The following is a 15,255-nucleotide window of genomic DNA, read 5'->3' on the forward strand; positions in this document are numbered from 1 at the left end:
ATGTATGTATGTATGTATGTATAAGTATGTTTATACTGGTATGTACAATGTATGAATGCATGTGTGTGTATGTATGTATGTATGTATGCACAGTATGTATGTACAACACTGCCTGTGTTTGTAAGTGGCATGTAACAGATTAAATTGTCAAATGTTAGCAAAACTTTGTGGAATAAGACTCTAGGGATTACAGTATAACTGTAAAAGACTATCAAAAAATATACCAAGCCAAAGAGTATATTTTTAATAATGAGTCATATCTTTTATCATGGTAATGGTGATGATTGCATTACAAATGATGTACAGCAATCAGAACACTTGTTGTTTTCTCAGGGAATATCTGAGTGTATACATGTGCGTTTAAGAGCCAGTTTCTCAGTGAATTCAGATGACAAATTTTTTTTTTTCCACTGACATGGTCACAAACCTTGAATGAAGAATCTCGCTTGTACAGGTGCATTTCTTTATACATGTAATGAATAAATACACTTCCTTATGCAGATCTAGAAACCGTTTCCATTAACCTGTACATCCTCAATGCAATGTTGAATCTAGTTTGCATACATCAGTTGTTGCTATGCTGGGTATGCCTTGAGGAAAGCTTGCTGGTTGTCCAGGACAACCTTTGTGATTAAGGTATGCATAAGATTTGAATATATGATTATGTTGGTAGAACGGTCTTGAGTATGTGTGTGAGACAGGTCGAAAAAAACTGTCAGCAAGCTTGGACATTGCCATGGAATATAATGTATACACAACTGTCATTTGCTAGGATGAGCAAGATGTGGGGTTTTCATGGTATCCTTTGTTACTGATTTATGGATGACTTCTATTGAATACATCCTGAAAGTGATCAATTCCTTTGTAAGAAGAGAGTATCCACAGAATGTGGTACTGTACAAATCAGCTGTATTTCTGATCTGTCAGTTTACTCAGTATACCATGCCTTAGTATATCTTTCAGTCTAGAAAATGAAATATGAATAATTTTTTGTTGCTTTTGTTTTTATCAACTTCTTTGTTTGTTTGTCGAACCAAATATACATTATGTACTTTTTTTTTTTTTTTTTTTTTTTGGGGGGGGGGGGGTTGCAACATTCACTATCATTTGATTATAAGTGGGTGCCTACATATCGCCACAATGTTACAAGGTATGAAAGTTGCAAACTTTTTAAAAAATCTTAAGATTAATTTTTCGAAAGATGTATCTTTTTTTTATTAAGCTGATTAAATTTGTCGGCTTGGATTAAAAAAAAGAAGTTATTAATGTATTTCCATGTACAGATGATAATAGTGTAATACACATGTAGTACATGTATAATTCCATGAAATTGATGTATCGTTCTCTATATGCAACTCGCTTGTTAAGTTCCGTTTCGGCAGTCCATATTTTTTTTTTTTTACATAAACTTTGCAGATATTGCGTCTTTGAGTAATCCTGTCATGAATTGAACATTAAATACTAAATCAAAAACATTCTTCATTCAAAACTTGCTTCATGTATTGTTATAAGGTACCACCAACCCCTCCGTTACTGTAAGCTCAAAGTGTCTAATTAAGACACTCATTCAGGTAATGTATGCGAGAGACAAAAAAAGAAAAAAAAAAGAAAGGAAGAATGTTAATGTCCTTTCTTCATGACCCTCACCGGGGAAGCTTCGATAGTTTGAACATGATAATCGAATGGAGTGCTATCATGATAGTTTGTAAGAGGGTACTGCACTTAAACATCTACTCTAAAATAGCTAGTAATTCTACCCGCCCTTTAAACAGTCTCGACTGCGCAGGCACTCGCCTGATCAATCACGTTTTCACCACACCGCTAAATCTTTACGTCTCTCTTTCGAGACAAATTCCTGCAATTTCAGTTGGTACTATTCAGCTGTCATCGAGAATTAAATCAATTGCAATGATATCCGTACTTTTATAACGATTACATACTTTTCGGTGTCCTCTGTTCGGGTGACATTCTCTTCACTATTGATCCTTGAACACAGAAAAGTCATCCCCCGTGTTCTTTGCAAACCGATTTGTGCGCTGGTGAGCATTAAAGCAAATGAAAGATGAGATAAAGAAGTTAGCATGCAACGAAGAAGAATTGAACGTCCTTGGCGTGTTTACCACACATGTAGTGAGCTTAAAGTCGGCAGGACGTTCATACAAGCTAGCCAAGATGTATCCTGGACTCATAGTCGTGTATAGGAGCCTATACTTCACTATTATCATCATACACTTGTCGTTTCTGAGGTTGCTGAACTATGCAAGGATTATGGAAATGCTATAATGACTGTGGTGATACAGATGATGAAAATGAAGATGAAGATGATGATGATGATAATGATGATAACGATATTGTTATATAATTCTACTGCTGCTCCGACTCTTCTACTTCTCATAATATGGATGTTGATGATGTCATACCACTATAAAATAACACTGATATTGATTGTACATGAATCTTATTAGTTCTAATGATAAGAATTATAATTACCATACATTGTAACGTGAAAATTCAGTACAACCATGACAACGACATCCTTGGGACCAAGACAATTCGTTCTTTGCATCAGATATTTTGTTGTATCAGTAATCAATAAACAATACAAAACAAAGGGAATAAATAAATTGGGACCGGGGATATTAGTTTGTTATAATCAGGCAGTGTAGTTTGTTACATCAAATCTCTTTATACATAGCGAGTTTCCACGGTATTGGCGTTTCTGAATTAAAAATGTTCATGTTTTAAAAATTAATCATTCACCAATAAAGCAAGCGCTCTATCCCGTTAAAGCACTTTTACTTATAGGCCAGCCATCTTGAACATTAGTTGTTTCTGGATGTAGTACTTGACGAACATGCCAACTGTTTCTTAAAAGATGATAAAAGGAAATTGCATTGACACGACAGTCGGTTTAAGGTGCCTCGTATATCTCACGTTGACTTGATATGTGACTCCCGAACATTACACAACAAACAGGACTTAAGAACGTATCTAGGCCTATCAAGTATGCAATCATTATCATTCCTTTCAGAGTTAACATGTGCTCTTCAACGTTGCCCCCATGGGTTGATAAATGTTCTAATGCTGTTTTCTTACAGCAGAGGGACTCCAGTACTGATTATAGGAAGGACATGTCGCGTCCAGGACACAGTCAGGAATAATATCCAGGGTGGATTTATCAAATCGATTGATAACTCAATGGTAGATTCATGCGTCAAATAATGGAGATCATAAGCTGTATAAATTGTATCGGCTGCACATGCATGACATAGTGATAATTCTCATGCGAGTATGATCCCAAGGAGATAGCATATCGTATAGTGTACAGAAAGCAGAGGTGTCCTTCACGATGAAGATGTAAAGGGGGATTAAGTCTTCCTGTGGCCAGCGTTGTCAATTCGGTATTTGCCGAACTGATTTCTCAAGCTGTGTGGGCGGTGTTTGTCTCCCAAAGCGATTGTATTGATTCAAAGGAGTGAACGAATCGAAGCCTGCACTGTAGCTATGACGGAATATTGAATAACACGCATTTTGGACTTTGCTCTCGTTCAAGCCAAGAAGTTAACATAATAGAGGTAGCAATAATGACTTCGCTACACCTTGTTGCCGAAGAAACAGTGTTGGATATCCGTGCAATGCCAACATTTTAATCATAATACCGTCAACTGTGTTGCCTTTTCAAACAAATATGATACATTAATTATGCGCGTATTCTACCAGAAAATAAGTCACTTTATTACCAGGAAGGTAGAAAAGATCTTTTACCTCCCTGCTTGGACATCTTTGATTAACTGTTTTGCAGTAACGCAGCATTTAAATCAAACATTTGCGGGATCTCTGGTTACAATGAGTATCCTTAATAGTGTCGGCTTCCAAAAACAGTTACACACCACGCGTGTAAGAACCTTAAAAACCTTTTATGCAATCTCAGATTAAATGCCTCGGTTCTGAATTAAAAAGAAAAGAAAGGAAAAGAAAACTAAATCCTATACATTACACTCCTGGTGTGCACAAGATTATAATGTTGTTTTTTTTTTCTATACAAAGAATGCAATACGTATAGCACTATGCACACTATACGAAATGAAAAACTCATAGCTGAGCATTACTTTCGTTGAAATTATGCTGTTTGAGATGAATTACTGCATGGTGCTTTAATATAATGTATTATGTGTGTTGGCATATTAATGTATTTTTATTTTGGTATTATAGTTTTTCTATTTTACTTTTACAATAACATGAGATGAATAAAGAAAGATGAAAAGTAGTAAATAGACATACAGAGAGAGAAAGAGAGAGAGAGAGAGAGAGAGAGAGAGGGGGGGGGGGGGGGTAAATGAACTACGATGGCACGTAAAATTGATCAGTTTTATGGCCATGACTGAATGTATAACATATTTGCAGAAATGATGTATCACCCCGAGCTGTTAGCAGCTCCCCTCACTGTTATCACACCTGTTCTGATAACATACGATAGCAAGGCAGAGTTGTTACCCATTTGTCCACATCATGCCATATCGAAGGTTAGGTTTATTAATGATTCCATGTCGTCACATTAGTGCCCTGTATCATGCTTGATATTTCGCCTTTGTTATTCCGACATATGAATTATATCACAATACAGTGTACTTGCCCCTCGTGCTAGCTGTAATGATAATGGCATGTGTACTCATTTTTTGAGCTCCTTTGACGAAGGAGGTTGGAGAGATAGAGTCGCAACAGTTTCATTCCTTTTGATCCCATGTTTGATGCCGCCTCTCAAAAAGTGTTATAATGAGATGTGTCAAACTGGATATGCCGAAGAGACAGGAAGACCAATGGATTCATATCTTATTGCATAATACAACTGTACTCTCCTTTTCTTCTGATTTTGAAGCCAATTCGACCACGGTGTAGAACATGCTAGTTAAAGAGGGACAAATAATAAGTATAGTCACAAAAATGGCAAATGAATAGAATTTTAGAGTTAAATAAAAATTGTGTGCACAAACATATGCCACGGTCACATTTACAAACATTGTAAATCACACGAAGGATATACAATGTATTGTCATCGACTCACAATGTTCTCCGTCTGGCTTGCACACAAAATCTCCACTATATCTCATACCGTTCCAACTGCATTTAACGAGCAAAGAATGTTTCCTTGGCATTAAAATACTGCATATTGTTGTTGGAACGTTTTTTTCCCTTCTTCTCGGTTTCTTCATCCCTCTAAATCATTGACAAAAACCAATAATGATTTCAGAACAATATAGGCATGCAATAGCCCTACATGTAGACCCACAAGGCAATGCGGGTGACTACGGTGTAATTCCATGCAGGCAATGTATGCAATTGCATCATTTTATTTTTCATTTTCGATTGTTAGCCATATCACCGTCCTACGGAACCAAGGTGAAATTTCAATTTTATAACTTTCTTATTTTGTGTTACTGAGTACTTCTGCCTCTCTTGTAGTAGTAGTAGTTGACGCAACCCTGGGTCGTGCTGTGACCTCCGTGCCACCCCCCCCCCCCCCCCCCCACTTTCAGGTCGCGTGCATGCACACGTACATCGATCGGTAGACCATTCTTTTTTTTAAATTCTTTTTTTTTTTTTTTTTTATAGCGGCCACACCTCCCTCTTGCCGTGCCGCGCCCCCCTCGCGCCCCCTAAATTAGCCAATCACAACCTCACGTCACCATTATTACAATGACACCATAGCACTATGGAGAGCGAGGTGCTTGATTATTCCATTTCATTCAAAATTTCGATTCTACATTCTAGAGAAGGTATCAGTTCCTTCGATTGCGTAGAATACAATAACAGCACGAAGTCATCATACTAATAAGAGGAGAATTTACACGAATGTGGTGATATGTTGCCTTGCTGAGATTAGAGTACCGATGATTGTACTGTTTACAGCATGCATTACAACGGGGGCGTGGTCGATCGTGCCATGTTGTATGGCGCGCAGGGGTCAAAGTTGAGACACGTGTACTGCGCGAGTCGACTATCGAAAGCCGATGATGCCATATTTTACATATTCTTTATACCAGGAGCAGTGAACGCAGTACGTCTGCATCGCATGCCAGTGCTGATCACACTTCGTTGATCAACAATAAACACGATTATTTGGATTGTGTACTTCTTTCACATTGTTTCATCCGATGGTATGTCTGCATCCAAGGATACCCTATATGATGAGTTGAAACTGACCAATTATGATTTATTAGGAAGAAAAAGAAATCCCCTGAAACATTGAAGTAAAAGATGATTATAATGACTCGTTCGAGCAAAATCATGATAAGCGAATGTTGTATTGGTCTTGGAGTTTGTTTGTTTGTTTGTTTTTTAATTATCGCTTGGCATTTCTGCAGATAGACGTTTCTGTAATGCTGTTAACAATCTGTGAATGTTTCTTCTCTCTTACAGGCTAGTAACGAAGCATTTCTTAACATGTTACCTCTCCCATCAAATTTCTCATAGACAGTGGAATTTACTTATAAGTTGTTGCTACGCGTAGGGCTAGCCTCCGGAAAGCTTGCTTGTAAAGGTCTTTGTGAACAAAATATATCATGTATATAAATAATGAATTCATTACCGATAGGGTCCTAACGATCTATTGCATAAACAAATGACAAAGTATTTTGATGATTACCCTCTTATTTTTTTTATTTTTATAGACTGAATATTTGAGCATATTCAACATAACACTTTGTAACAGGATAGTTCATGACCAGCGAACCCATGCATAAAGATAATCAAGGCAGCCGCGGGAGGGGTTGGTACACAGACCTGTTTACGACAAAAAAAAAAAAAAAGAAAAAAAAAAGGAATTGTCAGGGACTCTTTGCCTTCAGCCCTGATATATACATTTTTTTTTTCGTACAGAGACGGAGAACATGTACATTTTATAGAAATGTAGATAACATTATGGATCTGTGTTCTTAGTTTTATTTGACAAGCAACCTAACAGCTCCGACATACCAGACCAAGGCAACGGGAGCTGGGGGGGGGGGGGGGGTTGTTCCAGCCTCCGGCCCCCTCCCTTCCCCCTTCCCAGTTTAGTTATATTGATTTTATTTGGTAACTGTTCGATCCGTACAGTAGGCCTACATGCTCAGAATGATGAAATAATGTTCTCACAGGCTTACCATAGAGAATAGCTCGCGATCACGCAAGGAACAGCAACAATGCGAGGGTGCTTCCCCCTAGTGTCAACGAACTCTCTTGGACGATCTCATTCGCAACAAGATTAGGGTAGTAATTTTATTTTCAGTTACAGAACAACAATTTCGACTTTTGTTTGCACCTCTGTAACTCGTCTCTTACTTTATTATAACAAAAGGAGTTACTTTTGTCAAATTAAACGTAATACACAACATGATTTGTTCCAGATTATTCTGAAGTTCGAAGAGAAATACCCGTAGCTGTACATAATGCACTGAATGGATCCAGGTCATTAATATTCACAGGAGCTCATGCAGAGAGGGCCTCGGAAGAGAGACACGACCGCGCACGCTTAGCGTGTACCCCGTCTGTTTTCTCATCATGCTCTCAGCAGCAGTGAGCTCACGATTCGATCTCGACCATCTCTGAATTGTAGAAATTTCTAGGCCCTGTGATGCAGAGTCTCGACCTCACTCTGCATGGGTCTACTACCGGTAGATGCTGCTCGGATCGCACATAAAGGGTCCGGATAATACAATTTGTACATTAAATTGTACTAGCGATATGTCATTTCACATGACGGAAATACTGCAAATAGGGATGTGTGGACTGTTATGACGTTTGACTGAAGATGCCGCTACAACAGTAACACTGCATTCAGCCTGCATGATGCGTTGTTTGCCGTTCCCATCAATATAAAGCCAGGAATCACATACACCAATCATTGCAGGGAGATGTTCGTTCTGACTGGTCACTGCCCTTTGTTTGCTTTTTCGACAACTGTGAGTGTGTTACATAATAGTTCATACAACTGTGGTATTTTGCCCTGAGATCGTGCCAGCTCAAATCAGTTATCTGTCAAAGGCTTGATCTTGTTTCGATATGTTGCCGCCTAGATGATAGCAGGAAGCTGTGCCTGTAGGAACAAAGTCACGACTGTGCCTACGGATCAGACCTCCACCTCGTTTCATTGCAGTCGAGCGTAGCTCTCATTCTGTTTTATCTCGGATAATTATTATCATCATAGCAGACAAAGAGCAAAATATAGACAACCATGGTGCGCTCGTTGATCAGGGATCTCGAGGAATCCTTCGATTCCCAAAAGCAGCTGGTGTGGTTCCATCATAACTGGTGGCTGGCCTTTGTGTTTTCTGGCGTATACTTCATCGGTGTGTTCAGTGGTCGAGCATGGATGGAGAGTCGGCCCAAATTCGACCTCCGGCGTACTCTCGCTGCCTGGTCCGCCGGGCTAGCGCTGTTCAGCATCCTCGGCGCTGTGGTCACCATTCAGGATTTTGTGGGCTACGTGGCCGAGGTCGGGTGGCACAGCTCTGTGTGCGACGCCACCATCTTCGACGGAAAAATCGGGTTCTGGTGTGGCTCTTCATCCTCAGCAAAGTTCCCGAGCTCGGCGACACGGTGTTTATCGTCTTACGGAAACAGAAACTCATGTTTCTACACTGGTACCACCACATCACCGTCCTCCTGTACGCCTGGTACTCCTACCGAGATCACATAGCACCAGCACGGTATTTCATCACCGCTAATTTTACCGTACACGCTGTCATGTACAGCTACTACGCCTTACGAGCATCGGGGATCGTGAAAATCCCGCGTCAAGTAAACGTTACGATCACGCTGATGCAGCTCATCCAGATGGTGATAGGCTGCGTCGTCAACATCTACGCTCTGCTCCAGCTTCAAGCAGGAAGAAAGTGCGACACCAATATGAGAAATATTGCTTGGTCCCTCATCATGTACTTCAGTTACTTTGTCCTTTTCGCCCAGTTTTTCTACGACGCATACATCCGCAAACCGGTGAAATCCAAGGAACCCTCAAGTTCTGCGATTGCGAATGGAACCAGAAAGAACAACAGTTCTGTGAAGGTCGATTAATGATTGCATTCTGTTGAATTGGTTTATGCATGTTCTATTCAAATCTACCGAAAGGAAAATACAATGTAATTTACATTTGTATTGTAAGTAATAATATATGTGAATATTATTTGAGATGACTCAATCGTTGAGACTCCAGTTTCTTATCGTGAATGCATTTCAAAACTAGACAGTCTATTCTATTCTCATAGGATTCGTTTCTAACTTTGCAAATGATATTGTTATTAGTAGGCCTATTGTGGGAAGAGGATTAAAGTAAAACAAACAAACAAACAAACTAAAAACTTCTAACTACAGCTCTAACCAGCATGCAGACAGAAACTGCATTCCGCGCCACATTTAGCTGACTGGCTTGAATAGAGCAAAATCTGACAAAGAAATGAAATCAAAATCTCGGACTTTTTGTTTTATGGTGTAGCCTACATTTTTATTGCAACTTCAACTCCTTCCTCGAGCAAGTGTCATCAGTATTGTTCAATTTCTGCATTTATGCAATTTAACATCTCATGCGGTGACATCTCATGCGAAGGACAAGACGTTTTCTTTTGATTCTATGTGAAAATAAAAAATAAAAATCAGTGAGCAAATTATTACTGATGACCGGCGATGCGTGAATGCCTGGCATCATCACCGCTACTTCATCTAACTGTGAATAGAAATGAGCTCATGTAGTACAACTACTGGTATGACTGTTTGGTGAATTTTACGTGTATCAAATCATCAGGGACATTATCAGTTATATACACTTATTCTATTATCCAAATGTGGTCTGTTACAATGTAGTAGGAGAAAGCACCTCTTTCAGAACAAATGATTTTTTTTCTCTCTCTCTCTCTCATTACGTAGCAGTACTGAGCATATTTCCGATTGGCATGCACGTAGTTGATGAGTTCATGGTACTACTCAGTATCAAAGTGATGTAAAGGATAACTTTGGGGCCAACATTAAGTCAGCTTTCAAGTTTGTACATTTTCCAGCTGAACTGACCTGTACTGAACTGCTCTGCCATTAAGACAGTAATTGGCTTCTTAACGTTGGTAAACTCCCTATCCTTGTATGCATGTTTTTACATGCCACAAAGTGTGATGATCCTTTAGTATTAACCAAACACCAATACATGTACAATTTTGTATCATCAAGAACACCAACGAAGAGCCTAAATTTATGTTGTTTACTACATGTAGTATTAGGCACACCACTCCAACAAACCGCTTGTCTCCATTGACAGCATATTAAGACATCTGCTGCAGCCCCATGACGTCTAGAAAATTTAATGTTCAGTCACTTAAAGGGTAAATACTTAAACGGGAAATACAAATATATAATACATACTATATTATAGTACGTGGAGTGAGTGAATGCATGCAACAATATCAGTAGAGAACAACAGTGAACATTTGACGAAAATCGGACAGTCCGTTCAAAGTTACGAATTTCGCTTCAAGAAAAAAAAAAGTTATGAATTTCTTAAGTTTCGCTGCCGCCTTGGCTGGATGAGTGGACTATAACAGTTTGTGATGTCACTGCAGAATAACGATATGGAAAACGATGTAAAGAGATTTCCACAAAATGTCATTATAATATAAAATTTCTACCTTTTAGAAAGCAGGGGTAATAATATACTGCGCTTGATATGTATCATCAACGTGTCAAAGGAATATGCACTGTTCATAAAATCAATTTTTATGAAATTCTCTTGCTACTATTGTTCTGCAGTCAGTGTCACACGCTGTTGTAACCTTTTCATCCAGCGGCAGTGTCACTGAATCTTTAAAAATGTAACATAATTTTAGAATTTGAACGGATTATCAAATTTTCCTCAATTTTTCACTGATGTTTTCTACAATACACTGTACTGCTGTATTCGCTCAATCCACATTTATATTTTGGAAAAACTTCCCCTTGCCATGATTTTGTTATTCAACCATGCACTTAGTTATTGTAACCATATGCTTTGAATAACGATGACAAAACGTGCATTGTTGTAAGTCCATGCAATACCACAGTGAAAGTGCAGGATTTTGAACACTGTATCACTTCTAAGCAAACTAACACACAGAAAACTCGATTGAACATTATGGATTTTTGTTTTAAATGTTTTTTTTTTTGGAAAGAGAACTCGGAAGTCTTTTAACCACTCAAAAAGAAGAAAAATTGAATTACCTCCATTTTTTAAAGTATAGCAATCCTCTCCCCTTATTTTGTCTTGTATGCTGTAAAATGCATTCTGACTCCTGTTAATACTCTCCATAGTGATGCTTTCGATGAATAAGTTTACATTGGATAATGATACACTGCAAGTGTGATCATGTGGAAAGTTAACCTCCATTGGTCTAAGTCCCGAGAGCACAGTCTACAGCATTTTTGGGATCAAATTCCAACACATTCTCATAGCAAATGCATTAACATTCCATGTTATATTGTGAAATTTCGACTGAATGCGAATGAAAACGTGAAATCTGATGTGATCCTTTTCAAGGCGGTAATCGTATTCATGACAATTCCACGTTGGACGTATTAACGTGTCTGTAGTTAAGCGTATGTTTGTATTATCATTTTCTACTTTCAAACGGTGTGTGCGGTTCATTGATGATCACTATCATTAATGTTACTTGAGTCTAGAAATAAATGTTTCGCACATGAATACTTTGTGATTCATTGTAAAAGTCAGACAAGTCTTGTAAGCATTCCATCTGGTTAATCAATGTAATTTCATTTGCATACATTAAAAATGTATGAATAAAGACCACAGCATAGAAAAAAAAAACCAACCAAACAAACAAACAAGATTAGTAAGGAACACATTTTGTGCTGTATACACAATGTGATAGATGGATATTACATTTTTTGAGCTCAGTATAAGAATACCACCCAGCTTGTTGGCGAGTCAAAATGAATGGCCTTAATACATAGTAAACTCTAAATTTTTTACCGGTTTACTAATTTTGACTTCTTCATTTTTTGCTGAAGTTGAATTCATGCATACATTGCACGAATGACCCAAAGTTTAAATCGATGCCTGCAAAGTTTACTTCACAAGTTTGGCTTGAGTGGGGGGGGGGGGGGGGGTTCATTTACGAAAACTGCTTCATAATGGTTTTCAGAGAGTCCCCTTCCCCCCCCCCCCCCCTCCGCCATTTTTTTATTTTTTATTTTTTGCAAAATGTATTTTCAATTGATTACATGCACTAACGTTTCTTCAAACGCGTGAGTTCACTCCCATATCTTTGGCAGTGCTTAGGCCAACAAGGGGAGTTTGGCATACACGTCGTTTTATGGAGGTGTGAATACTCATCCAGGGCCCATAATATCATAGCAACTCTTGCTGCAATTTGGCAATTGTCACATTAATGGCAAAATATATTGCTTGATGATTGGCTGTTGTTACGGGAAGTTCCTATTCTAACATATGTTTGTTTTGTTTTTTTTTGGGGGGGGAGGGGGGGGGGTTAAATCAAATAGGACCTTGGGAGGCAAATTCCTATAAAATATAAATTCAGATCAGCGCGTGTAGTGTTTGTTGAAATAAGCCTAAACCCTGTGTGTGTGTGTGTGTGTGTGTGTGTGTGTGTGTGTCCATGCGTACATATAACTTCATTGTCTTTAGGGCCTACAGTGGGTCAATTTTTAATGTAAACGCATTTTATGTATAATCCTGTATACAGTTGTAATTCATATTATGCAGACGGCACAGTGTAACATAAACATTATACAATGTATTTTCCCCAGACACTGACAAATATCGTCGCTTGTGCCCTTACCTTCTTTAAAATTCTGACCGAGAGGAGGGTATACGGTCAAGTTTTCTTCAAGCGTCTACATTTCAGAAAAAACTTCCTTATATTTCCGTAGTTTTAACCCCCTAAAACACTACATGTACATAATGAATAGGGCCTGTGATAAGGGGACATTTCTGTTTTTGTTTGTGTGTTTGCTTGTTTTCTGAATGTAGGACCTATGGAGGTTATCGATGAGACACATAATGCAATGTTGTTATCAAAGTCATAATGAAAGCATGTCGGTCGAAAATTTCTCAGTTAAGATAGATTATAGATATAGTTGATGGCATATTCATGAAGCAAAGGGCAACAACAAGTTTGAGAGAGAAACGCGGTCAAACATCTAATTTGATAATTGTGTTATAAACTATAAGCATGTATTTCGACATAAAAGACGTAGGCCTACAAAATCATGTTACGATAACAATGACATTTTTTCATTTCCTTTTAACTTCTGTGCACGCGATATCCAAAGGATACGGGGATGACATAATAATACACTGCATTGGCACATTGATCTGGAAACATGCAATGAAATGAAATCGCATATATTATCTAGGCCAATCTCACCACATTATGTCATACACGACCCTATTTTGTTGTTATAAACATAACTATCATATAACATAAACATTGATTATACAAAAGTACTACATGTAGGCCTACTATACCTTAACAAATTCACAGCATGAGATCATACGCGTTTGATTTCAACTCGTTATAGCTTGACATCAACATTCAGAGGTTTCAGCCGATTTAAACATGTTTTCAAGATTACTCTTTTATCATACTCTGACCGCAGATTGATGTAATCTCAGTAAGATTTACACAAGATTGTATCAATAACGACCTTTCCAGCACTCACAATAATGGGAAACATTGAGTGTGTGTATTGTTTGTGGAGAGAGGGTGGAGAGAAAGTAAAATGGGGGTAAATCACAACAGTAGCGGATGAGGGGGCGCACCGGGGGCCCCCTTTAATTTTGGGTTTCTTTAAATAAAAGAAATTCAAAAAAAAATGAAATGGGGCGCACTCGTTGCACGTGCCCTTTTAAAGAAAAATATCTTTGTCAGGCGATTGGAGGCCTATAGTGGCCCCAGAAAATTGCGCTTAAACTGCTTTGCGCCCCTTCCACACCCCCACCCCCCTTGGCGGTATTACTGGATCCGCCCCTGTACAATGTTGCATCACTGAAACAAAGAAGTCTGCGCAACGTGTTAACAAAACGAGAATTTCCCATTTGGAGACAATATGGAGAGCTATATCAGCATCAGTTATTGATGAGGATGATTTCCTGTATAAATTAATACATCGTCTGCAGGCTGGAAATTAATTCTTTCCTTCACATCTGCAGAGACTGCAATTCCTTTTCTTTGTATCGGCACAGAGTCATATAATACTTAATTTTTAGTTATTAACAATTCTGCTTTTTTTTTTTCATTTTAAGTTGTTACTTGGAAGGCTAATCCATCAGTATTCTCTCTACCCGACTTATAAACAATATAACAATTGGCGCAACGATATAGAGAACCCCAAAACGAAGAAAATATGACAATCTTGCAAAACATGAACACAACAGAAAGAAAATGATCACATTAACTCAAAGGATTAGACAATGTATGAAGTAATATTGCCCGTTACAATATAACGTACTAGTACATTGTATCACTCTATCATACAGACTTCGTCACAGTGATAACAACATTATTGTAACTTAACGCAGTGTGCTATACCTCTGACAAGCCAAAATAGTCTTTTAAACACGAAAAACAGCGGACCTTGTCGCTTGGAGGGGATGCTCCTTGTGCAATTGGCTTATGAATTGCGAGTATCTTCTTTACAAATGTTTCACTCCCACCCGTCGATGTTGTCTTTACATACATCGAACTCCAAACACTCAGTATGCAATACTTGGCAATACACACACAAGATAGAAAGGGGAAGGAAGAAGATCAGAGAATTAAGGATGTACAACGTGTATACATTACATGACTGTATTGGCAAATTTTCATTCAGTTTCTTGCGTGCTATTGACTACGATGGCAACACTACGTAAGAAATTTGTGAAGTTGGATACCTTATATTCACTATAGTCTATAATAGTCAAACATAAAGTATAGAGTTACATAGTGCACCACAGTGAAAACTGGCGGACACATAAAATGTCTTTACTTCGTCTTATCTGCCAATAATAAAAGTGTGAAGTGCTGTCACATTTTTATAATCATACAGGGCATAGTTTAAAGGCAAAGTGCAAAGAGTGTTAAAGGTACATAAACACTTATTTGCAGTTATTATTCTAATGATACATCATTCATGTCATTACAGATAATAATATGCAGTGTATAGTTCAATACTACTAAACATGTTTTAGCTGTGATTTCGGCACACAACCCAGAAATGGCATGATATACAATGTACTAT

The 15,255-nt window shown here is 38.2% G+C and overlaps 1 protein-coding gene across 1 annotated transcript; it reads left to right on the plus strand.

Moving 5' to 3' along the window:
- Positions 1–7,564: 7,564 nt before the first annotated feature.
- On the plus strand, positions 7,565–11,795 carry LOC140231525 (very long chain fatty acid elongase 6-like). Its single transcript, XM_072311659.1, is given in 2 exon segments — positions 7,565–8,528; positions 8,531–11,795. Coding segments are annotated over 2 exon segments (840 nt in total). The 5' UTR covers positions 7,565–8,209; the 3' UTR covers positions 9,052–11,795.
- The last annotated feature ends 3,460 nt before the right edge of the window (positions 11,796–15,255 follow it).

The sequence above is a fragment of the Diadema setosum genome, chromosome 8 (assembly GCF_964275005.1).
Source record: "Diadema setosum chromosome 8, eeDiaSeto1, whole genome shotgun sequence".
Lineage (NCBI taxonomy): Eukaryota > Metazoa > Echinodermata > Echinoidea > Diadematoida > Diadematidae > Diadema > Diadema setosum.